Source organism: Sinocyclocheilus anshuiensis, unplaced genomic scaffold (genome assembly GCF_001515605.1).
Source record: "Sinocyclocheilus anshuiensis isolate Anshui unplaced genomic scaffold, SAMN03320099.WGS_v1.1 scaffold1371, whole genome shotgun sequence".
Lineage (NCBI taxonomy): Eukaryota > Metazoa > Chordata > Actinopteri > Cypriniformes > Cyprinidae > Sinocyclocheilus > Sinocyclocheilus anshuiensis.
Window position 1 is genome coordinate 856,186 of NW_015539833.1, and position 25,703 is coordinate 881,888.

A 25,703-nucleotide genomic window follows, 5' to 3' on the forward strand; every position below is an offset into this window, starting at 1 on the left:
TTGTGCGCAAAAAAAAAAAAAAAAAAATTATTCAACTATTTCGTCTCTTCCATGTCAGTCTTTGCCGTGTGTTCACGAGAATACCATGACGCATACGTGTGCATACCTCTGATTGTAAACAAGGCGCAGCGCATGCGTGTTCTACGTCAGAATGCAGGGTCAGAAAGCTCTCGGATTTCATAAAAAAAATCTTAATTTGTGTTTTCCGAAGATGAACGAAGGTCTTATGGGTTTGGAACGACATGAGGGTGAGTAATTAATGACAGAATTTTCATTTTTGGGTGAACTATTCCTTTAACAAGACAATGAAACTACATGCTTCATATATTCAATTAAATGCAAGCTTCAATATCTTGAAGAGATATTGACATTTGTATTAAGGTGGATGGATGAGCAGCAGTGAGTGAATCATAAATTCAATCCAAACCTCCACGAGCTTCATCATTGGGACGGGGTTGAAAAAATGCAGACCGCCAAAGCGATCTAATCTGGCCGTGGAGCTGGCGATGTCTGTGATTGGCAGGGAAGACGTGTTGCTAGCGAAGATAGTGTGTCTGAAGAGACAGCAAACATCTGAATGATACAATAGTAAACCAAGCTTCATTATTCATGCTTAACAGTATGCAACAAGAAAGGCGATTACTTTTAGTGCATAGTACAAGTATGTAAATTAGAAAGCATAAATTTACAGCAAAATTAAACACTGAATATAAACTCTCTTTTCACAGCTCTTCAGAATACTAGATTCTGATTGGTCGATCTCTGCATTAAATATTTTTGTAAAATGACGCTGAACAGTATAAGTGACATTTGTCAACATATTTCCTACATAGCTCTGCTCTTTACTTTCATATAATTTCAGCTTAATGTCTATGTATTTATTTATTTGATAAGTAGCAGTGTAATTAGTGGCCGGCTTAATATACAGTGACTATAGGAACACTGATGGAACAACACATTTTTCAAGAAAATAAATCATAAAATTTTGTTTTTTTTTTGTGTGTAATATCTAAGTTAATAAGTGTTCAAAACAATCACTTCAGCAAAGTTTGTAGCATATTCTGTTTACTTAATAATTCAAATTATTTCATTTACTTTTATTCAATAAATAATAAAAAAAAAAATACAGAAAAGATCTTCTTATAGTGCTTGAAGAACATCCCATAATTTAATACAGCTTTACAGTAGTAACAATAAATATATTTTATTTAGTGGTCGACCGATATATCGCCAAGGCCGATATATCGGCCGATATCTGCCATTTTTCAAATATCGGCATCGGCCGATAAGTTTTTCTGTTTGGCCGATGTGTTAGAGACTTTTATTTTGACAGCGCCTGAGCACACAGTGCTCATATTCTCCCTCTTGTTCGCTGTTGTCATTCAGTTCTGTCTAATATGGATAGAAGTCTATCTAATAATCAGATAGAACTGTTAAACAAAGGAATTAAAATGTATACAAAAAAGTATTATAACGATTGCTTTAATATTATTAAAGGCAAACTTTATAATACTTTCTCATTTGCCATCAGCATTCCGCAAATACGCATTTATATAATTTAAACAAATCTTTGAATGACTAATGAACATTTAATTTCACAAACCTTGCAGACTTAGTCGAATCTAGTTTAGATCTTGTGAAGAGTGCATGTGACCTGCATGATCGCGTGTTCTGTGACGGTCGGTCCTATGTATTATATGATTATCATATTTTTAAATAAGATGTTTACATTATAAACATGATGATCATCTCTAAGGTGGACACCCAACTTAATACATGATATTTACCATCTGAATCTAACCATGTAATGTCAACAAATGGAAAAGCCAGCCAGCTATTTATTATCATGTCAGTTATTGTGCCTATATCCCCAACAGTAAGGGTACTTTTTACTCAAAATATCACAGTTTTACATATTCTTCAGCTATTGCAAAACTGTTGATTTACTTGAATAAAACTATTCTTATTTGCTGCATATATCCATTGAAAAGTTTCAATTACATTGAAAAACATTGAGTTTTTGTTCCATCTAGTGGTTAAGAGGAAAATCAAATCAAATGCACCTTTAGCCCCATTGTTTTTTTCTTACTAATATTTAAACTGTGAAGTGAAAAAAAAAAAAAAAAAGTTATTAATAGCAAATGCGTTTTAATTAAAAACTCCACTCTAATGGTTGATTACCATTTCTAAGCTACATCTTTGTACAAATAAAAAAATTAAATAAGGAAATTAATTAATTTCTTACCATTGAACCGCGTATAATTGCTGTTCTTTTCTCTTTTTAAAAAAAAAATATATATATTTTTTCGTTGTTACTGTAATACATTGTGTAAGATTGGCGTTAATAAATTATATTGATTTTATATGCATGCTATTACATGATTTAAAATAATTACAGCCGCAGATATATAGATTGTGTTTACACTTATCCTAAACTCAGATGTTCAAATATTAAAATCTATATTAGAAATACAAATGATTACGTTTAAAACGATGATGGATTTTCAAAAATGATCACTGTGCCCACATTTATAGCATTATATCCTCCACAACAAACAATTTCGTCTTTAATAACGTTTCATCAACAGTGTATTGATTAGGGTAAAAATAAGCGATTAGTGTAGTTGTTTAGTAAGGAAGCAACAGTTTCAGTGAAGAGCTTGCGATGGAACATGACACATGATGTGTGAAGAAAGTAAAGACAAATCAAGGTAAATATTGCTTTTCAGCAGAATATTTTATTGTGCATCATTTCCAATCGAGCAGCATTTTTGTCAAATTATACAAAAAGTGTGAAAATAGTGTGTGTATTGGACATGAAATTCAAGCTATGAAATTAGCCTTAGCAAGACTGGCCATTTTATTCCAAAAATATTTCAATTTTACTTTCCACCACAAAATGAAATTAAAATTAGTGAGTGTTGTTTTAGAGAGCTTTTTATTCCAGGATTTCACAGAATCTGTTTTCAGGTCCATAGTTGAACACCCATTCGTGTTTTTATGATAATAACACTAAACCATATTTGAAAGAGTTTTCTGCAATAATGCTTAAAAAAAAAAGTATAATAATAATAATAATAACAGTCTCATGGAACAAAATGTTTTGTTTCCTGAACAAAATGGATGTGCTGACGTTAATTTCCAGCCCGTGAGACATGAGATCCAGCATGGTGCGGAACTCCTGGTCCTGGTGATGGAAATGCTGACCCAGACTCATAGAGGAGATGACGTTGGAGACAGCATTGCTGATGAGAGGAGTCAGATCAATACCAGAAGGCCCTGCTTTTTCGATGAGGCTCTGCAGTTCTGTTTTAATCATGGTCAGGCCTTCATAGATGCAAGGCTCCAGACTCAGCTTGCCAAAGCCAAAGCTGCGCAGAGTGCTGTGACAGAATTTACGGTTTGTCCTCCACAAAGGACCATAGAGCGCAAACACAATCCCTGTGAACAACATTAGGTTCAAACATACAAAGCTTCACTTTTAGATTTGGTCATTTAACTTATAAATGCAAGTTAAAATTTCTGAAACCAGGCTCTGACATTCTATTCTGTTATTTTATTCTACTGTTACCTATTCTGTTTTGTTCAATTCTATTCTGCTTTATTATTTTGTTCTTCATTTCTCTATTGTCCTGTTCAGTTCTGTTTTGTTCTGCACCATTATCATATATATCACTGTTCTATTCTGCTCCAGTCTACTGTTTAATTTGATTCTATTCAGTTACATTCTACCGTTTTATTCTGTTCTATTCTATTCTGTGTCTGTCTCTTCTACTGTTCTATTTGATTATATTTCATTCTTCACTGTTTTATTCTATTCTGGCATCAGTATCTTCTGTTGTTTTCTGTTCAATTCTACATTATTCTATTCTATTCTGCTCCAGTCTATTTTACTGTTCTAGTCTATTATTTTCCATTCTGCTTTGTTTGATTCTATTCTATTCTGAGTCAGTCTCTTCTGCTGTTCTGTTCTGTTCAATTCTATAATATTCTGTTCTATTCTATTATGCTTTAGTCTATTATACTCTGTCCTATTCTTTTCCATTCTGTGCCAGTCTGTTATACTATGTTCTATTCCGTTCCATTCTGCAGTTTTTTATTATGTCCTATTCTATTTTGTGTCAGTCTCTTCTACTGTTCAATTCTATTCAATTCTACATTATTCTAATCTGCTCCAGTCTATTGTAGCCTACTTTGTTCTATTCTATTCGGAGTCAGTCTCTTCTACTGTTCTATTCTCTTCAATACTGCATTTTTCTGTTCTGTACTATTCTGCTCCAGTCTATTCTGTTCTATTCTGTTCTGTTCTGCTCTAATCTACGCGGATCTATTATCATGGCATGCAGCAATCATTAACAATGACTGCTTATCTTACCTTTCCTCTTGGTGATAATAGTTACGAGCGGTATTTGTGGTCTGTCAGAGAAGACCTCTGGATGGTTTAACATCGCGTCCCAGACAGTTTCATATCCTGTCAGCACGACCATAAGCTGAGGCCCAACAAAAATGCTGAATATGTTCCCATAGAGTTTGGACATCTCCATGAGTCCAGCCTGAGGTGACAGCGGATTCGAGGCCATCTTTGCAAACTCTTTACGATACTTTGCAAGTCGTCTTAAAATAAACGAAGGCACAAGGAAGCCCCCGAAGTTGCCCACGATGGGCCATGGCTTTGGACCCGGAGGGATGTTCGCGTATCTTCGATGCCTCTCATACTGTTGCAGTATGGAGTCAATATAATGCCACATATATATGCAAAATAATAAAGTTTTGCAATATGTGGCACTATATTGACTCCATATTGCAGCACATAGAAAAGAAGCACAAACGCTACCAAACCCACAATATTCACAGGCGAGAACACACACTGCCACAGCAAAGACAGGGAAGCATCCATGACTCGCGCACTTATCAAATCCACTGTCTCCTAAAACAGACGCATAGTTCCTCCTGATCAATACTTGCTATCTGCTGTTCAAACACATTTTCTTCCTATGTTGCTGGAGCTGCAGCATGGGTAGAGTGTTCTTGTATTTTTCATTGGCTGAGAGGAGCACGCCATGCTGACAGTTGATTGGTGAATCAACCGATGACGAAAACTAATGGGTGTGGTCAACTGATCCAATAAGAGGAAGCAGACACAAGCTTGTGTGTGTGTTTGAAGTTTTATTTAATTTTTTAGTTAATTTAGTACATTAAGTTAAACTAAATCACATTTAGTTAATTTATTTCTAGTAATGGAAATGTTTTGAATTTTAGTTTCAGTTTTAGTTAACTATTATAACCCTTTATAAATGTATTTATACATTTATAACTTAAGTTTCAGTTTTTTTAAATGATGCATTTGATGTATTTTAACAGTTGTATAATTATAATAATAATTACAATCATCACCATAATCTTAAGAATCATGTGAGATAAATAAATAAGCAGTTAAATAAATATTGTGACCATTTAAAAATGTGTAGTTTGTGCACATCTTCAGAGTTATGCATTCATTTCCTTTTTGTGACATTGGTAATTGCATAAACATTTTGATAAAGAAGTGTTTAAAAATGTCATACAACATGAGGTGCACTAGGTGTTATTGTAAACCATTTATTTCCATAAAATGTCATTCTGTTTTTAAGAACTGAAAATAACAGTTGGCGTGAATCATTAGAAAAAGAATGCATGCATTTCTAATATAACATTGTGTATAAAATTAACGAAACACTGTTAAACAACACCTTTTATGACAAACATGTGTTTAGATGACAATTAAATAAACAGACAAGGAAAAATATGACAACTAAGAAGCATGCACAAACAAATAGATCTGTTTTGACAGAAAGCGATCTGTTTATAACATAACACTTTCCGTAGGCCCTTCAGATACTTTCAAAAGTGTTTATTTAAAAGGCCACACTGACTGAATATAATTTAATGTAAAAATATCAACAATGACTTGTTAAATAATATTGAGTTTTACAATATTTTGATTATCATGAACTGTTTGGCCCAGTGTTATAAGAGATGTAATTAGCAACAATAGCCAAACAGTCTTTGGTCTTTGGTATGGTGTAAACACTGAGATAGCCACAAGTGAAATATAAAACATTTCCACATGTTGGTCTAGGCATTGTGATGAATTCACGACGTCACTCCTCCCGGCCGCTCTGCACCATGGAATATTTCTTACAGGGGTTCTTCAGACAGGCAGGCGGCCATGTGATTGGCCAGCAGAAAGAACAGGGCACTTGTGTCTGAACGTTCCTCTCAAAGAAGTTAAAAACGGGGTTCCACCATGTATGAGTGAGGTAGTTGTTCGGAGAACACTTTAATGTCTGGAGAAAACATGAAAATATTAATTAAAATCATAATTAGGATGAATTCAAATAAAAAGACAGAACATTGTTATGCATGGTCAGATGACTGACTACTTCTGGTTTTCTAAAAACAGAAGTGGCAATGCACAGGATATAAATGCACTGCAGTTGAGAGATTAAATGACAAAAAGCAGTTCTGCGAAATTTGATATGATATTTTGGTTCCAAAGCAATTGAGTAATTTCATAAAAATCACTGTTATCATTGAGGACAGAAGCCTCGGAGCCACTTCAGGACACAGACACCAGTCCAAAGACTCAACCGCACACTGCATTTCAGTTTTTTTTATTTTGTGGATGCTTTTTAACCACCATAAATATCCTTTCTGAGATATGACAGTTTTGATATCATGGGCTACTTTGCTTGTAACAGTATGAATAACCATGATGTGTTCTGCTAGTTTGAAAGGAATTTTCCTGTTTAAAATATCTAGATTGGCTTCAATCGAATGTGCAGCACTTTACCATCATCAGGGAGTCATTTCTCAGATGCTCGACCTAATGGATTTGGATATTCTCAGTGTACCCTGGGTCATGTAAACGCTCTCAGTAAAAGGCTTAGTGCTGTTTTGGTGCCTTGGGTTTAGTGACACCCTGAATCTAAATCGCAATTGAGCTGAGAGCTTCGCTGTGGTTTCAGATGTGTGTGTTTGTAGTTGTCTTCATGAGGCTGGAGATCAAAAATATCAACAATATGCAAAATGAAAATATATCAAAATATGTGAACAAGAACGTATTTTAACGCAAAAAGTACACATTTAGACCCCATGAAGTGCCGTTTTAGTGCCTTTTAGCTTACGTTTCACAGCTTTGAGGTAGACTATTGTTCTAAAGTTTGGGGTCTGTACGATTTTTTTCTTAAGAAATGTCTACTTTTATTTAGCAATGATGCGTTAATTTCATCAAAAGTGGCAATAAAGGCATTTATAGCGTTACAAAAGTTTTTCATTTCAAATAAATGCTTTTGAACGTTCTATTCTTGAAAGAATCCTGACAAAAAAAAATCATGGTTTCCACAAAAGTATTAAGCAACTGTTTTCAACAGTGATAATAATAAGAAATATTTCTTGAGCAGCAGATCAGCACATTAGAATGATTTCTGAAGGATCATGTGACACTGAAGACTGGAGTAATGATGCTGGATATTCAGCTTTGCATCACAGCAATAAATAACATTTTAAAATATATTACAATAGAAAACAGGTATTTTAAATTATAATATTTCACAATATTACTATTTTACTGTATTTTAGATCAAATAAATGCAGCCTTGGTGAACATAAAATACTTCTTTCAAAAACTAACAAAAAAAAATCCCCTTGAACAATAGTGAACACAGTCCTACAAGTTGTTTTCTCATCTGTAAAAATGGACAAAAATATTATTGACGTCATCTGATATGTTCCACCCAGATTGCCTTTTTTACTTGGAAATAGATTACAGGAAGACCACCAAAATCCTTATTTAATAAAAGCCTTATTCGAGCATTTCTATTGTTTAATGTTACTGATGAATGTATACCTGCAGATTAGCCATAGTGTGATACCAGTAGAACAGTCGGGTGGTGATGAAATACGCCACCACCACATCCACACTGTAGTGCTCATGGGCCACCAGGATACACATGGCACCCACAGCAGCCGTTAACCAACACAGAAGATGGTACCACCAGAAAGAACGAGGAGAATCTAGAGAGAAACAAAGAATCAGTTATGAATCATAATGGGTTGCTCTTTGAACATGCAAAATGAATGGTCAGAAAGTGGCTCAGTGTCTTCTGAATGGCTAAAAACAGAATCTAAAATTGCTTACAGTGACCTCAAGTCTGTAATTAGCAGACAGTCTTTCTATTTGTGTCTTCAAATAAAGTCAGCCATCTGAGAAAGTGACATACACTCCTTGAGGAAGAGGTACGTGAGTGTGAGAATGACAGTGTGGCCGCTGTAGAGGAAGTCACCGCACAACAGATGAGATCCAGTGATTGATAATCCACCACCAGAGAGCAACTGCAGAACACGCTGCAGCTTTGCCTGGGAATCTCCTTGGAGCTGCATGAGAGATGCAGGAAAGAAGAAATGAGTGAGGATATTGAATGTTGAAAGATGAGTGGTTGGTGACATGAATCGTGAATTGAAAAATCATTCCATAAACTGATAGAATCTGAACCCTTTGTAAAGCCTGCAATATTTGTCTTCAGGAAGGCAGAGGATATTACAGATCTAAAAGCCAGATGCATTTGCTTATCTTACATTATCTAGGTATAAGATCCTGAGGGGATCATGACAAAGAGGAACAGCTGAAATATATATATATTTTTTAAATCGGCGTTTACCTTTGGTGCACAGACCATGTGCATGCCAGGCACGGGTAGAGTGGTGACGTACATGGTTATGCATCTATACATGTACAATGTGCCCAAAAGGAAGAAATATCGTCTTAATAGCCCTATATGGAACAGAAAAATAAAAAAGTTAATTTTTGTCATCATTAAACAGATTTGGGTTAGGTTGAGATTGCTGAGCCTTCAACGCCTTTTTATAATGCTCTATCCATGAATAGAGAATAACTAGGGTACAAATAGCATGTTCTTTGGAATGAGAACTATTAGATTTGATTATTAGATTTGATAATAGTCACACATCTTGTTATAATTTTGTTCAATCTGTTGAAATGGTTATTATTATTTGTTGTTGTTGTTTTTATTTGTAAGTTGTTAATATGTAGCTGTGCAATATTACAAAAAAATATGTAAGAAGTAACGTCAGTTGGACCCTTTCTGGTAGGACAGCAGTAAGACAAGTAAATAATTAAATTTTCCATTTTGAAAATTCCGTTTTTAAAATTGTAATGTTGACAATTCAACAAGATCAAACATTTAACCCACTTACCAAAGTTATAAAAAAATTATGGAACCTTTTTTTTTTTATTTATGAGAAATGTAAATTTCCCATTACCATTTATTTATTTGTTTGTTTGTTTGTTTATTCATTTATCAATGCTAAACCTCATATAAAGAACATAAATTATATTTTGTATGACAACCTGAAATTGATGAACAACAATTTCGGAAGGTTAAGATCCTATTACAAGTGACTTTTTCAAGAGTTTCAAGCTTTAATTTTGTACCGTTTTTATGCCATAAAGTTGGTAATATTCATTAGATTTATTTCCTCAATGCAAAATTAATTTTTATAACTACCCTCAAGGCTATTCATTCACCATGCTGCTCTACATCATCTTAAACATAACCCCAACAATCCATTAAATGTAATCTAACAGAGCTGATTAACAGGCTACAGTGTCATCAGTATAATGTTGAGTGATGCCTCTTACTTGTATCTGTGAAAGAGCAACTGAATGGACCATATAGACACCAGAACCATTCCATTGACCTCAGTCACTGTAAACGCCCACTGCACGCGGTCTATATAGTCAAAGAACTTATCCGGCAGAGGTGGGCTGCTCTCCTTGGGTGGTACTCTCTCATGAACCACTGTGATTATAACCGAGGTCAAAACCAGGTTAAAAACAGCATAAAACAAAGCGATGAACGTCTTCCACCATTCCGACGGCAATCGGTTGCCCTTTCCTTCAGGCACGGAGATTTTGACATAGTCTCGATGTCTGACCAGGGCTTTCCTCAAGCCGTTCCGCTTCGCTTCTTCAGCAGCGTGGCTGTGGACGGGGCAAGATGTGCCAGGGGACGGCGTCCCATCTGTGTTTGTGGGGTCCTTGTTTCCTTGGTGGTCTGACGATGCCATGAGTACCCACAACTACCCACAAACGACTGACTTCCTGCCAAGACTCTCTCCTGTAAGGCACTGTAGGTTACTCTCCTCTGCGGTGATTATGAAAGGCCTGTGTTTTCAGCTCTCATATGATGTGGCTGGAACTGTCTTTTAAAAATACAAGTAAACAGAAGCACATTAAAATAGTAAACTGTTACATTTTAAAGGTCAAATGGCTGATACACTGATATACTTAAATTCAATTTCATGACAGCAAATCAAATGTTTCTGTAAAAAAGAAACAATTTTTCACAATATTGATCTAGATTCACCATGAAAATTGACATTCAAAATGTTCAGTTTTATTATATGATAAATTAATAAGGCAAGTATTGGTATGATTTAATACACTTAATATATTTAAGTCTTTTGGCTAGAAATCTTTCATCTATATATGAAACGTCCTCTAATCCTCTTTTATGTGCTCAATGCATTCAAATAAAAAAGCAAAGCATATCATTTAAAAGCTGAAACATCTGACACAACTACAAAATGCCATCTAGAGAAAAGCCACACAGAAAAAAAGCATCCATGTTCAGGTCTGAGTCCAGCAGTGACTTCTCAACCCAGAAACAAGAGCATTTCACGAACGGCCTTTTCTATTTATCTGAAAGCTTTCAGGTCTGAGAACATCTTTGCTCCATTACACTCAAAGTGCATCTCAATAACCCTCATTACGGCGGCATACAATATTTACAAACAGTAAACAGAGCTTCGGGATGGACGCAGAACGAATGATGGATTGTACAAATCACTCAACACGAAAGCATTGATTTCCTCCAAATCAATTTAGGCTGAAATATAATTACATCGGAAATGAGTTCTTATTACAAATCTGCTTCGAATGGATTGGATTGTACACAACATTGGTTCACTGTACTGCAACAAGACAAAAAATAGCATTATCTCTCATAACTTTTGTACTATTATGTGGATGCAACTAAATTACAGATCAAAACTGACTAAAATAGTTTTTTTTCCAAGCAAATCGTTCTCACAAAAAGCTTTAAAGAGAGATTTCTCCAATTCAAAAGCACTTGCCTGTTGTGTCCCGCAGCTCTACATGCAGAACCGAGCTCTATCGGTCCCACACTCGTCTCTGAAACTTCTCTTCGTGCAACCACGTTTAGAGGGGCATGTTTTCCCAGTCTCCACCCTGCACTCTAATGGTGATGCTTGTGGTGGAGACCTGGCAGGGGAAAATCTCTTCCACATGCTCCCAGAGACAGTAAATGGATGGCTTGGCTGGCTCCGCTCCATGCTATTTCCAGCCCTGCCTCCTACCTCCAGACCAAGCCTGTATTTTTCTCTCAGGGAGCAGTGGTGCCCGGTCGCAAACAAATTGGTAATCATATGGTTGCGAGGCCTGTTGAGCATCCCCCCTCCCAGCTCGTGCAGAGGTTAAATTCAGCATCAAAGGGAAGGACAGAAAAAACCGAAGAGCCCCCGCCTCACACTTAAAGAGATGAGAGAGAAAGGCTTTTCTCCTCGTGCTCTGAGTTGATTATATTATCCCTTGCAGGCACACTCATGCACTTGTGTTTTTGAACTTGCATTGTTCACTCAATTTGTAGTACTCCACACTTGGGTGTGTCGTTTGCATAAAAGCATGTGCTAAATGAATAATGAGAATACACATTTGGATACCTACACCTTGAATATTTTGTGAATGTGGATTCTCAACCAATCTTTAGATATTACTGTTTACATTTTGTACCTTGTTTCATTGTATAAAGTTGCAGTTGCTACCTCAAGGAGTTATTTCTACTTGTTCTGACCTTTAACAATGTCTTTAGTTGATGCATTCTAATGTATTCAGTGATATTTTGACTCGAATACAAACGTGATGTTGACTTGAATTAATGTCGTAACAAACTAGACCTAATTGTCAGTTTTGATGGAGATCTGTTTGTGTGTGTGCAGGTTTGTCTATACCTGTTATATATTTTGAAAATGTCTTCAAAAATATAGTGAAATATGCCAAAAAATTTGAAAATTGAAGGACATTTGAAGCAATTCTCTCTATTTAAAAGATGTTTAAATTACTTTTTTTTTACTTTAAGTCTGATATCAACAGGTTTGTGGTTTAAGGTTAGAGTTTAGCAGACATCATCTCCACTATGAGATATCCTCACTGATATAGTGAAACCAACATGTGTGTGTGTGTGTGTGTAACCATACAATTATCTTCAGCTGTAAACTGAACTATATACACACCCTTTGAAGGTTTTATGGGAAGCCTCCTTGGCTGGGCCTAAACCACCATGCCTCTACAAAGTAAACTGATAGCTGTATATGAGCAATGTAATGATCTGAATTTGAGCAGTTACATGTTAGAAAGAGTGTACCTTTGTACTGTAAAGCAGCTTTCCAAGTTTAGATATGTTCGTTGAATTGGACTATAGACTCTGAACTAGATGGAACTAGAAAGATAATCTCAGAATAAAATTAGAATGATCTAGAAACTGGATTATTCTCTAGAGAAATCCCATCATGGGCAAAAATTCCTCCATAATTCCAGCTTTAAGTCACAATTAACACTCTTTCATTTCTAATGCAATCAATGCAATTAGCTTTAAATTAGCAGTCATAGACAGATTTATAACTCAAATAACGTATTAAAGAGGAAACATTACCTTTTTCAGGTGTAGATTCAAACGTTTCATTGACCACAAAAGTTACATTTATTTATTTATTTGGCGTGAGGAAGTAACCATAGCAACGGTACCTTGGGGTGCGAGATACCATGGAAGCCGGTAAAAATAAATAAATAACATGGTGAAAAGAATAAGTGTTCTGTAGTGCCTTTTCTTTGACACCTTAAATTGCTACTACAAAAATAGCTATAAAATAATTTATTATTAATAATAATAATAATAATAATAATGATAATAATAATAATAATTAAATACGGTTCACAGTATAATTCACGCACTGCTCGGTAGAAGATAAATCATGTGTCAAAAATTACAAATAGTTTTGTGTCTCTGAGACAGTTTGCAAAGTTTCCCCCATTTAAAAAAAATTAATTACTGGCATAATGCCACACGGTGAATGTTACATGATAAATGTCTCAGTATATATGAAAGAAAAAAAAACTAAAGTTGTTATAAATGTTATTCGTTAAAAAAAGGGGTCATATGATGCGATTTCAATTTTTCCTTTCTCTTTGGAGTGTTACAAGCTCTTGGTGCATAAAGATCTGTAAAGTCTCAAATCCAAAGAGATATTCTTTATAAAAGTTCAAAGTCAGCCACACCTAAAATGGCTGTTCTAACACGCCCTCACATGTCTACATCACTATGTGGGAAGATTTGCATAACGCCACCCAAATGTTCACGCAACGTCATAAGTCAAGTAAAGCGTTGGTGGAACTCAAAGTGATGTCGGTTTATAGTCGGACTATTTTTAATGTAACACGGAGAGTTTCACATGTGTTGCCTAGTGGGTGTTTTGCTCAATTCAAACATTGTGAGTAGGCACACTTCACTTTTCTTCATTTTATTTTCGTTTGTTAATTTTCGTTGATTGTTGTGCTTAGTGATGTCGTGACGCCACGGGAAACCCAGTCAGGTAGCATCCTCAGTGACTTCAAATACAGCTAAATGTTTAAAGACTATTTGACCACTTACATGTATGCGCAGTTGTTTTTTTGCACCAAAAATGCATGCTACATAGCTGAACACATTTACTTTCACTGACATGACTTGACCTCTTGTTCATAACACTGCACCTGTTTGTAACTTCTCCAGTCATTCACTCATAATAAATTCTGTCCCTGGCATTATGCTGCCCAAACGTTCAGATTTTACATTTTAAATGCGTCCCTTCGTTTCTGTTGCAGATTTCATGCTCTTCATGTGGTCTCCCCTCCACTAGACTGTCAGAATGAAGCAAACTGAGCCACAAAAGGACAGAGAGAGCCTCTATCTGGAGGTGTCCGCTGTGAACGGAGCCGTGTCTCTACCCCTGCACTCCTCTATCGTCCTCTTCCTCCTGTCCTACACAGAGTGCTCATCTTTCCATGTCTATCTGGTCACAGATCGAGCAGACATCTTACAGTCCCTGTCAGGTCTGGTGCCTGGGGGTCTGGCTGTCTCTGACGTGAGGAGAGACGAGCTGCCAGGGCTGGTAAGGATGTGCCGTCTGCCGGCTGCGCTGGAGCCTGGTGCTTGCTTTTGCAGAGCCGGCCTGGCTGTCGTACTGAGACACATCATTCAGAGAACATGCCAGCTGATGCCAGGCCGTAGGGATGTAGCGTCACTCTTGGGCTTCAAGAATACCTGTCTCAAGGCTTGTGCCGAGGTGAGATTTCAGATTAAAAACAGCCAGAAGACAAGTGCTTAAAATCCCATTGCATAGTCATAAGTGTGAACCAATAGTGTAGCTGTAGGGTGACAAGCGTTTTGACAGGAGGAATCACTTCAATTTTGGAGTTCAGCATCACAGAATCACACATTCAAATGTTGACATTTGAGCTCAGTGTTATAACAGAGCAAAAACAAGCTTGGGTTACTCTCCTGTTTCTTTTTTTCGCTGTTTTCGGAGCCTTGGGCTGTCAGTGGGACAGGTGTGACGTCTCAAGACACCTATTTCAGTCATGTCTGTCAGATATTAGCAACATTTATGGTATGAAAATACCTTAAAGCAATTTTTATAAGTGCATTTTTTAAAGACATTTTCAGGAAGTTTTTGTTGTGTGTCAGTCAGCCAACGACAACTTCAAATATATACGGATGGTTGGGACGAAAAATACGAATCAGTGAAACAAATATGGAGGTTTTTTACATTTAGGGTAATGTACTGCAGTGTTGTTATTGTTAAATAAAGCTATTAACATTGTTTTTGGAAATTGAAATAATTGAAAATAAATAAAATATAAATATTAGATGAAAAAACGTAAACTTAAAAAAAACTATAAACGAAAATTAAAAATGTTGCCTTGCCAACTAACTGAAATAATAATTTTAATTAAATCAAGTTAAGTAAGTTAAATGTAATTAGTTTAAGTTGAAATAAATTAAAGGTAAATAGAAATATAAAAAAAAGAAAAGAAAAAAACCCCTGAAATAACGAAAACAAAATACAAAACTGTTAAACCTACACTACCACAAAATTCCACAAAAATATTAAGCAGCAAAAACGGTTTACAACATAAGAAGAATAAATGCTTCTTCAGCATCAAATCAGCATATTACATCTCAGGAATAAATTACATTTTAAGTTATTAAAATAGAGAACAGTTATAATTTTTTAACTATTACTGTTTATACTGTATCTTTGATCAAATTAATGCAGACTTGGTGAGCATAGGAGAAAAAGACTGGTGTAAATTAAAATGAAAACTGAAAAATATAGAAAAATATAAAAAAATATATAAAGCAAAAATATTAATAAATACTGTAATAGTATGTAAATAATGATAAAATAATTGATATGAATGATATGTCTGTACCATATTGATTTTGGGCCGATATAAGCAGTTTTTTTATTTTTTAGTTTATTGTATCTGTCATTATTTGATATTTAACTGTGTCTGCTTGTTTTAAGATTCATATCAATTACCCAGCTCTAATTTAAAGGGATAGTTATCAATTATGGCAAATATTTAATCCTTTTTTATGAGAAAAGCTTATGATACTACCTGGAGGTATGGTATTTTAAAAGATTTGTTTGATATGGGTTAGGGTTATATAAATATATGGGTATTTATAGGATATTTATATAATTTTTTTTATCCAATAGAGTTTTTCATGTTCGAGTAAGAAGTGTTATCTGATTTGCATATGGGTCAAAGATGAAAAACGATTTAAGCATAAAAACAATACTGCTTTAAATGGTTGTTTTTCCAAAAAAATACAAATTAAAAAATTAAAAAGTTTTCTGTTTAATGTAATTGTATTTTTGTTTTTGTTTTTCTGAGCAAAAAATAAATATCATTTATTTGAAACCTTAAAAGTAGACACTTTACTTACATTTAATGTGCTTTCTATGGACATAAAATCACTTTAGTAAATTTCTTTTGATGCGGACATCTTAACTCCTTTGACCCATATACAAGAATCAGGAGTGCCCCAAGGAAGTATATTTTCAGTAACTCTTTTTAGTATTAAAATTAATAGTATTGTAAGTATTATGGGGTCTAATATATTCCATAGTTTATATGTAGATGATGTGTGTATTTGTTATAAAGGTAAAAATATTAATATAATTGAGAGGCAAATACAAATATGTATTAATAAAATGGATGATTGGTCAGTTCAAAATGGTTTTAAATTTCAGTCAAAAAAACGATGACTCAAAAAAGTCAAAAACTGTATGTATGCATTTTTGTCTTTTATGGTCTATGCACCTAGATCCAGAGCTTTTTTTTGGAAAGGGAACCTATAAAAGTTCTCAACAAAATTCTTAGGACTTAATTTTGATAAGAAACTGTCCTTTATTCCTCATATTAAAATGCTGCGAAATAGATATTTATAAAAGTGCTAGCAAAGATTAAATGGGGTGCAGATTGTGAAGTACTTCTGAGACTTTATAGGACCCTTGTTGGATCAAAAATGGACTATGGGAGTATAGTTTATGGATCTGCGAGGAAGTCATACATTAAAATGCTGGACACAGTACATCATGCAGGATTGAGACTTGCTCTGGGAGCATTTAGGATCTCTCCAATTCAAAGTTTGTATACAGAAGCAAGAGAACCCTCGCTATATAACAAATTGAAACAGGCTGTCAAGTTAAGCTAACAAAAGTAATCCAGCATATCCTTCAGTCTTCCACCTTCAAAATGTACACCTATATGAAGCCAGACCTATATATATTAGTCCTTTTGGAATCCATATAAAATCCCATTTGGAGAACTTGGACATTAAGGCTGATTGATACATGGGGCAACTTTTTGAGCAATGTTGCTTGGGCACTTTCCCATTGAGAATGGGTAACAAATTTCTATCTGGATACTTTAGATCGGTCGTGGGCCCTGTGTCTCATCAGGTTGCCCGTTGACGGCAACTTAGGTCATAGTTGCCCGGCAACATTGCTCAAAAAGTTGCCCTGTGTATCATCAGCCTAAGATGGATATCATAACATCAACACATCTGTGCCCTATATCGCCTTGGAGTATTAAAAAAACAACTATTATGATGCACCTGGCTCAGTACAAAAAAAAAGTTTTATCAGGAGGAATTGTTGAATATAAGATGCAGCTTAGCATCTCATGTACCAGTGTACACAGATGGATCAAAGACAGATGGACATGGATCTGCTGCAGTAGTGATTGGTTCATAATGTTTTGGCAAGAGTATCCCTGGACAAAGTTAAATTTTCACAGCTGAAGCTTATGCATTACTTTTAACTCTAGAACAAATAGAATAGGAACAACATTTTTTTTTTCAGATTTGCACAGATTCAATGTCCAATTGTCTTCCTACAAGCACTTGAGTCTTTGAAAACTAAACATCCTACAATTGCAATTCAATATAGCCATCGTTGCTGATATGGCGTTAAAACATAAATAAATAAATAACCCTTTTTATGTGCTTTATTTAAGAAAATAGCATCAGTTTGTAATATCAAACATTTATCAGTTATTGACCATAACATGTCAATAATTACCGGCTTTTCAGTACTGGCTGCAATTTTAATATCAGTGCATTTCTAGTTTGCTTAATTATATGGAACTCTGGAAATTTACAAAGACATGTCACATTATCCGTCCAATTATTTCATGGGTCGTACATCACATGTATCTGTTATTAAATGATATCTAACTGTCGTTTGCTCCTCAGGTGAGTCAGTGGACTAGATTGTGTGAGCTGGACATTCCCTCTGCAGTGGAGGAACACTTACGAAACCCTGAAGACCAGATGTATCGACTTCCTGCTGCGATCCTGAACTTAGAGAAGAGGCTAGGGGAACCCGTCAAAGTCCACAATGATGACAAGATACGCCGACAGAAGCTACAACAGCAGAAGAAGAGCGATTCTCATCTAAAAGGCCCTAGTACAGAGATGGAGAGTCGTCCGAATGAATCACATCCAGGTGTTGAGCTCTCTGCTGCTCTGGCAAAGCTCTCTGCAGATGCAGTTCCTTCTCCCGCCACCAGGGAGCGCTCTGACATCAGGAAAGTCAAGACCACAGATCTGCCAGAGCTGGATCATGTGTTTGCAGAAGGGCTGTATTTCACCCTCACCGATGTCGTCCTGCTGCCCTGCATCCATCAATACCTGGTAAAACAAACAAATCGAAAGCAGTTTTTTTTATCTCATTACTTATAAATCACAATTCCTCACAAAGAGAGCCATTCATTTATTCGTTTTAGCAGTGGAATAGACCTCTGAGGCTCACAGGTGCTTTCAAGTTATATCAAGCACAGACGTCTCTCGTGCTTCTATGACTTCTACTTCAAGGTGATTCTCTCAGTCCTGCATTAAATAAGGCCATTAGTTTCTATTGCACTGATGTCCCTGAACTCTTTCAGCTTGACTCGCCATGTCCACACGTACACGGGTATTTTTATAAACTGAGTTTTTCCTTCTTCCGTTTTTAAAAAATCTCCGTCCACATGAAAACACAAACGCATGCTATGAAGCACTGTCAAGAGCATGCCAAACCAACAGGTGGCGATATAATCTCAACCATAAAGCCATGTTGGTCAATCAGAAGCCTGAAAAAGTCTCCAGTAGGCAGAGATAATGGTGCAGGCGCCGACGTCACAAGCCAAAAACTCCGGTTTCGCTGTCTACGCGATAACACTGCAACCGGAGTTTTTGAAAATCTTCACCCTGGCAGGCGTTTTCAAAAATGTTCGGAACGTTAAAGAACGCGACACACACGTCAAAAGTTTGAACTAATAGTGTAGCTGTAGGGTGTCAAGCATGTTGACATGTTTTGACAGGCGCAATCACTTAAATTTTGGAGTTCAGCATCACAGAATCACACATTCACATGTTGACATTTGAGCTCAGCATTTGCAGATAGTAGCTATAAGGCATTAATAGAGCAAAAACAAACTTGGGTTTCCCTCCTGTTTGTTTTTTCGCTGTTTTTAGAGCCTTGGGCTGTCAGTGGGACAGGTGTGATGTCTCAAGACACCTATTTCAGTCATGTCTGTCGGATATCAGAAAATACCTTAAGGCAATTTTTATAAGTGTGTTTTCCATTTTTGGGAAGTTGTGTGTCAGTCAGCCTATGACAAATTCAAATATATGCCATGGGTCATATCGGATAATTTGGACAACAAATAAGAACCAGAGAAACAAATATGGAGTTTTTGTGTCTTTAAGGGAATGCAGTGTTGTTATTGTTAAATAAAACTATTATTGATTTTGGTAATTAAAATTAAGTCAGTGAAAATAAATAAAATATAAATATCAGATGGATAAACGTAAACTTAAGAAACTTAAAATGAAAATTTAAAATGTTTCCTTGGCAACTAACTGAAATAATGTAATTTTAAGTTGAAGTAAAATTGCAAAAACTCTAAAACCAAAATAAATGAAAGGTAAATAGAAATATTTAAGAAAAAAAACGTATAAAAATACCAAAAACATTCTACAAAAATAAAGTATGGCAAAAAAAAAAAGATATTAAGCATAAAAAATTCATTATTGATATTAAGAAATACTTCTTGAGCACTAAATCAGCATATCTGATTTCTGAAGGATCATGTGACATCATTCAGTAATGATGCTGAAAATTCAGTTTTGCATCGCAGAAATAAATTACATTTAAAAATATAATTAAATAGAAGTTAGTTATTTGAATTTGTAATAATATTTCACAATTTCACACACTGTTTTTACTGTATTTTTGATCAAATAAATGCAGCCTTGGTGAGCCTAAGAGACTTCTTTTAAAAGACCAGTCTAAATTAAAATTAAAATTGAAAAATATAGGAAAAAGTATAAAAAAAATATAAAAAAGCTCATTCAAAATATTTATTAATAGTATGTAAATAATGCTAAAATAACACTGGTTTACTGTAGAGATGAACAATATATGTGCACCATATTCATTATTGGCCAATATTTACATCTGCCGTTATTGCATATTTAACTGTTTCTGCTTGTTTTAAGATTAATATCAATTATCCAGCTCTAATTTAAAGGGTTAGTTATCAATTATGGCAAAAATGTAATCCTTTTTATGTGCTTTAATTATTTAAATTTGTTAACAAAATAGTATCAGTTTGTAACATCAGACATTTATCAGTTATGTAAGTAATTATCAGATTTTCAGTATAAGCCTCAATTTTAATATCAGTACATTGTTAGTTTGCTTAATTATGTGAAACTCTGGAAATTTACAAAAAGGCATGCCACAGTATCCATTCATATAATTCATGGGTCGTACATCACTTTTATCGGTTATTAAAAGATTTCTAACCGTCTTTGCTTCTCAGGTGAGTCAGTGGACTAGACTGTGTGAGCTGGACATTCCCTCTACAGTGGACCGACACTTACAAAACCCTGAAGACCAGATGTGTCGACTTCCTGCTGCGATCCTGAACTTAGAGAAGAGGCTAGGGGAACCCGTCAAAGTCCACAATGATGACAAGATACGCCGACAGAAGCTACAACAGCAGAAGAAGAGCGATTCTCATCTAAAAGGCCCTAGTACAGAGATGGAGAGTCGTCCGAATGAATCACATCCAGGTGTTGAGCTCTCTGCTGCTCTGGCAAAGCTCTCTGCAGATGCAGTTCCTTCTCCCGCCACCAGGGAGCGCTCTGACATCAGGAAAGTCAAGACCACAGATCTGCCAGAGCTGGATCATGTGTTTGCAGAAGGGCTGTATTTCACCCTCACCGATGTCGTCCTGCTGCCCTGCATCCATCAATACCTGGTAAAACAAACAAATCGAAAGCAGTTTTTTTTATCTCATTACTTATAAATCACAATTCCTCACAAAGAGAGCCATTCATTTATTCGTTTTAGCAGTGGAATAGACCTCTGAGGCTCACAGGTGCTTTCAAGTTATATCAAGCACAGACGTCTCTCGTGCTTCTATGACTTCTACTTCAAGGTGATTCTCTCAGTCCTGCATTAAATAAGGCCATTAGTTTCTATTGCACTGATGTCCCTGAACTCTTTCAGCTTGACTCGCCATGTCCACACGTACACGGGTATTTTTATAAACTGAGTTTTTCCTTCTTCCGTTTTTAAAAAATCTCCGTCCACATGAAAACACAAACGCATGCTATGAAGCACTGTCAAGAGCATGCCAAACCAACAGGTGGCGATATAATCTCAACCATAAAGCCATGTTGGTCAATCAGAAGCCTGAAAAAGTCTCCAGTAGGCAGAGATAATGGTGCAGGCGCCGACGTCACAAGCCAAAAACTCCGGTTTCGCTGTCTACGCGATAACACTGCAACCGGAGTTTTTGAAAATCTTCACCCTGGCAGGCGTTTTCAAAAATGTTCGGAACGTTAAAGAACGCGACACACACATCTCCCGGAAATCCTGTATAATTCAACCAATCCGATGACGACTTCGAAACTCCTGAAGTTTTTCCACTTTTGTGTGCCATATGCATCAGACATTTAGCCAACGGTCTGTGAGGCTGAGACTACTTGCTAACTAAAAAGCTATATCCAGTTTGACACTGTAATGCCTTAAACCCTAAAACCCTAAGACTGTTTTAAAAGAATAATTCATGTGCCTTTATAAAATTCTAAGCTTCACATTTCTGCTTTTAAATTGATCAAAAAATGGCCCCATTCACTTCCATTGTAAGTGTCTAAATGTAATTTCCAGTTTGGTTTTGTGAAGAAAAAGAGGGATGACCTGAAAAGACTTAAAGAGATAGTTCACCCATAAATGAAAATCACCCCATGATTTACTCACCCTCAAGCCATCCTAGGTGTATGACTTTCTTCTTTCAGACAAATACAATCAACGTTATATTAAAAAATGTCCTGGCTCTTCCAAGCTTTATAATGGCAGTGAATGGGGGGAGATTTTGAAGCCCAAAAAACTCATCCATCATAAAAGTACTCCTCACGGCTCCAGGGGGTTAATAAAGGCCTTCTGAAGCGAATCGATGCATTTGTGTGAGAAAAATATCCATATTTAAAACTTTATAAACCGTAATCTCAAGCTTCCGCTAACTCATACGCACGTTCACGAGAGAGTGGTGTCCAGCGGATGACGTAGGATGTAGGCGTAGCATAAGCTCCGGTGAGAAGAGACAAACGCGGAAGCGCAGAGGAGAGCGCAAAACAAAACAGCGGTCATGACTCATGAATTAGAAGTACAAAATGAGGATTTGTAAAGAAAAATGTCTGAGGATTTCGATATAAGCCGCGTGGAGCTTACACTACGCCTACATCCTACGTCATCCGCTGGAACGCCACTCTCTCGTGAACGTGCATACGAAGCTCGAGGTTATGGTTTATAAAGTTTTAAATATGGATTTTTCTCACACAAAAACGCATTGATTCACTTCAGAAGGCCTTTATTAACTCCCTGGACCCGTGAGGAGTACTTTTATGATGGATGGACACACTTTTTTTGGGCTTCGAAATCTCGACATTCACTGCCATTATAAAGCTTGGAAGAGCCAGGATATTTTTTTAATATAACTGATTGTATTCGTCTGAAAGAAGAAAGTTATATACACCTAGTATGTATTGAGGGTGAGTAAATCATGGGGAAATTTTCATTTTGGGTGAACTATCCCTTTAATGCCACACGCATGGTTGATTGAGCATACAGCTATTTCATATTCCTATAATGCTTATTTTAAATTTTATTACTATTTTTAATTATTTAAATTTGTATTTGTTATACAACCCTGCTATTATTGCTCATACCCAGGGTTATGGACAAGAATGATACCTTAATATGTTCTAGACATAGACCTCCACACCACAGGCATACTTTGAATTGATGTCTAGGGAGCAGAATATCATAGTGAATTTGTCCCTTCAGACACCCTGTGGTGTGTCTTTTAGGTGAAGTTGACGTGCCTCCGTCATCCATTTCTCTTTCTATCTGGTTCTTTTCTTTCTCCTCTCTGCATTGTTCATTCTCCTCTTGTCGTTCTTTCACTCTTGGCTCTCTGTGGTCAGTGGCGCATCGGTGCCTCCTAGTTTCACACTCCGTCTAGCATGTCTCCCTCCTTCTGTCCTCCTCATCCCTTTCTCCTCGTCTTTCCTCTGCGGAGCGATGATAGAGCGTCACAGCTCTGGAGCTGATCTCGGTTCAGTGGGCACAACACTTTGATGGGTTACTTAAGTCAGAGCATTTTGCTGTCAGTGCGCATTTTTTAATAAGCATTCACACTTTTTTTTAGAAAACTCCACAGGAGCACAACATACACGCAGAGCCTCTGCTGTCTCGCCCATTTGCCATAACGATTGTACATTGTTTTCTGAAATATGACCTACTCTTAAACTTGTCAATGTTTTTTAGCTCTTGATTTCAGTTTTAAATGAATCTCACAAAAAGTGCATAATAATGATGATAATAATAATTAAGAATTAATTAATATACGTGCAAATTTATAATTTATTTTGCATTGTGTCTATCTGTAAATTTGTATGATTTTAATGTGAGCTGTTTAAATGATGACCATTATATATATACAGTATATAATAGCTTACATTAAAGTCATACAAATAATTCCATGATGCATAAATATTTTGCAATTTAAATATCTTTTTCCCCCCATTGTATTGCAATGAATGTACTTAATTGTCATTAAAAAATATTACAATACAAAACATTTGATCTTTATAACAGTCCTAAATGTGACCCTGGACCACAAAACCAGTCATAAGGGTCATTTTTTCGAAATTGAGATTTATACATAATCTGAAAGCTGAATAAATAAGCTTTCTATTGATGTATGGTTTATTAGGATAGGACAATATTTGGCCGAGATACAACTATTTGAAAATCTGGAATCTGAGGGTGCAAAAAAAATCAAAATATTGAGAAAATCGCCTTTAAAGTTGTCCAAATGAAGTTCTTAGCAATGCATATTACTAATCAAAAATTAAGTTTTGATATATTTACAGTAGGAAATTTACAAAATATCTTCATGGAACATGATCTTTACTTAATATCCTAATGATTTTTGGCATAAAAGAAAAATCAGTAATTTTGACCCATACAATCTATTTTTGGCTATTGCTACAAATATACCCCAGCGACTTAAGACTGGTTTTGTGCTCCAGGGTCACAAATGTCATCATTTTCTTAAAGCAAAGTATAATTTCATATGTGAATTTCATAGCCATACATTGATAATTTTTTTACATTACATATTTTATTATGTCTTTCCATTCCAGATCTTGCTCCAAAAGCACACCCCCTCCACCCTTTCCCATCTCCCCTTGCTGCTGAGATGGTACCAGCGTGTACAGGAGCTCCCCAGCATACTGAGGGCCGCAAAGGATTGTGAGATGGCCCTCCTCAGTCTCAGCACAGCTGACCCTTGCCCTCCCCAGCCGGAGAATCCACAACCCAGTGGAGCAGAGCAGGAAGGGCCACAACTCAAGCAAGAGCCCTTCATCGGGGGACCGCGACCAACTCTCACCAAACTGCAAGTAATTGAATTTCACTCACTTTCTTTTTCTCCTGCTCTCTTATTTTATTCTTCTCGTTCCCCCCTCTTCCCCTAACTTTTCCCTCACACGGAAGGAGATTACACATGCCGTGACCAGAAGCACTTCTCTAAACCTGTCAGTGGCGAACTCACATAATCCCTAAACAGCAATCTGCTCTCAATATGTTCAGTGCTGTGCTCTCATCCCTTTACGGCAGCCCTCTGTGCCACAGCGGGCCTGAACCATGATGATAAAGGATTTATGCACTCCAGCGAGGCAGAACAGCAGCCGTACTGGCTCGCTCTTAACTGATGGGACTCCCTGCCACTTGATACTTTAAGGAAGCTGGTATTACGGGGCTGTCTGACTCCGACAAGCACTGCGATTTCTTTCAGCTGTGAGTCTGACGTTCATTAGTTGTGGTAAAGAATATGTGGAGGGTAAACTTTAACATATAATGAAATGCTTACGTTTATCATGAAATATTCAAATCCGTAAATAAAAGAAAGCATTCATGAGCTTTATGTAAAAAGATATGTGATCACAGTAACCTAATTTCATGCTTAAAGAAATCAAAAGAACATGAGAAACATGAATCCAGTGCACATTTGCTTATTTTTCATCATAAAAATAAGATATTGCATAAAATAAATATGAATTGTGTAGTTCTTCACACTTCTGCAGGCTGTAAATCACAATTATTAATATCATTGCTATGTTCACAATTTAAAAATAAAGGTACTCTGGTAAGTGGCAAAAATTGTGTTGAATTGAATAGTTATTTAATTTCCCTCTAGATTTTTACAGGCACAGTGTTCAGTATCTGTACAATGTATACACTACTTTTCAAAAGTTTGGGGTCAGTAAGTTTATATTTTTGAAAGAAATTAATACATTTTTTTCAGCGAGGTTGCATTAAATTGCTGAAAAGTCACAGTAAAGAATTTTACATGGTTACAAAATAAAATACAATTCTGCAGCTGCTTCTTGAGC

General features: G+C 36.0%; 4 protein-coding genes across 4 annotated transcripts in view; 1 reads left to right on the top strand and 3 right to left on the bottom strand.

Annotated features, from left to right (window-relative positions):
* The window catches only part of LOC107684325 (hydroxyacyl-coenzyme A dehydrogenase, mitochondrial-like), a 3,330-nt gene extending 2,698 nt beyond the window's left edge, over positions 1-632 (bottom strand). The window contains exon 1 of the mRNA XM_016480555.1: positions 428-632. Coding sequence (XP_016336041.1) covers positions 428-604 — 177 coding nt within the window. The 5' untranslated portion in view covers positions 605-632. The remainder of the gene's footprint in view (positions 1-427) is intronic.
* A 285-nt stretch (positions 633-917) lies between these two features.
* LOC107684310 (cytochrome P450 2U1-like) lies at positions 918-5,004 on the bottom strand. The gene is made up of 4 exons (XM_016480544.1): positions 4,802-5,004; positions 4,376-4,718; positions 3,117-3,441; positions 918-942 (listed from the first exon to the last, which is right to left on the bottom strand). Exons 1-4 carry the CDS (start codon positions 4,895-4,897, stop codon positions 918-920), a joined length of 789 nt encoding a protein of 262 aa, XP_016336030.1. The 5' UTR covers positions 4,898-5,004.
* A 1,052-nt stretch (positions 5,005-6,056) lies between these two features.
* Positions 6,057-10,254, bottom strand: LOC107684311 (phosphatidylcholine:ceramide cholinephosphotransferase 2-like). The gene is made up of 5 exons (XM_016480545.1): positions 9,701-10,254; positions 8,700-8,802; positions 8,262-8,415; positions 7,889-8,055; positions 6,057-6,326 (listed from the first exon to the last, which is right to left on the bottom strand). Exons 1-5 carry the CDS (start codon positions 10,126-10,128, stop codon positions 6,141-6,143), a joined length of 1,038 nt encoding a protein of 345 aa, XP_016336031.1. The 5' UTR covers positions 10,129-10,254; the 3' UTR covers positions 6,057-6,140.
* Positions 10,255-13,541: 3,287 nt separating this feature from the next.
* The window catches only part of LOC107684312 (glutathione S-transferase C-terminal domain-containing protein-like), a 46,762-nt gene continuing 34,600 nt past the window's right edge, over positions 13,542-25,703 (top strand). The window contains exons 1-4 of the mRNA XM_016480546.1: positions 13,542-13,626; positions 14,000-14,460; positions 17,943-18,383; positions 24,453-24,710. Of these exons, the coding sequence (XP_016336032.1) occupies positions 14,044-14,460; positions 17,943-18,383; positions 24,453-24,710 (1,116 nt within the window). The 5' untranslated portion in view covers positions 13,542-13,626; positions 14,000-14,043. The remainder of the gene's footprint in view (positions 13,627-13,999; positions 14,461-17,942; positions 18,384-24,452; positions 24,711-25,703) is intronic.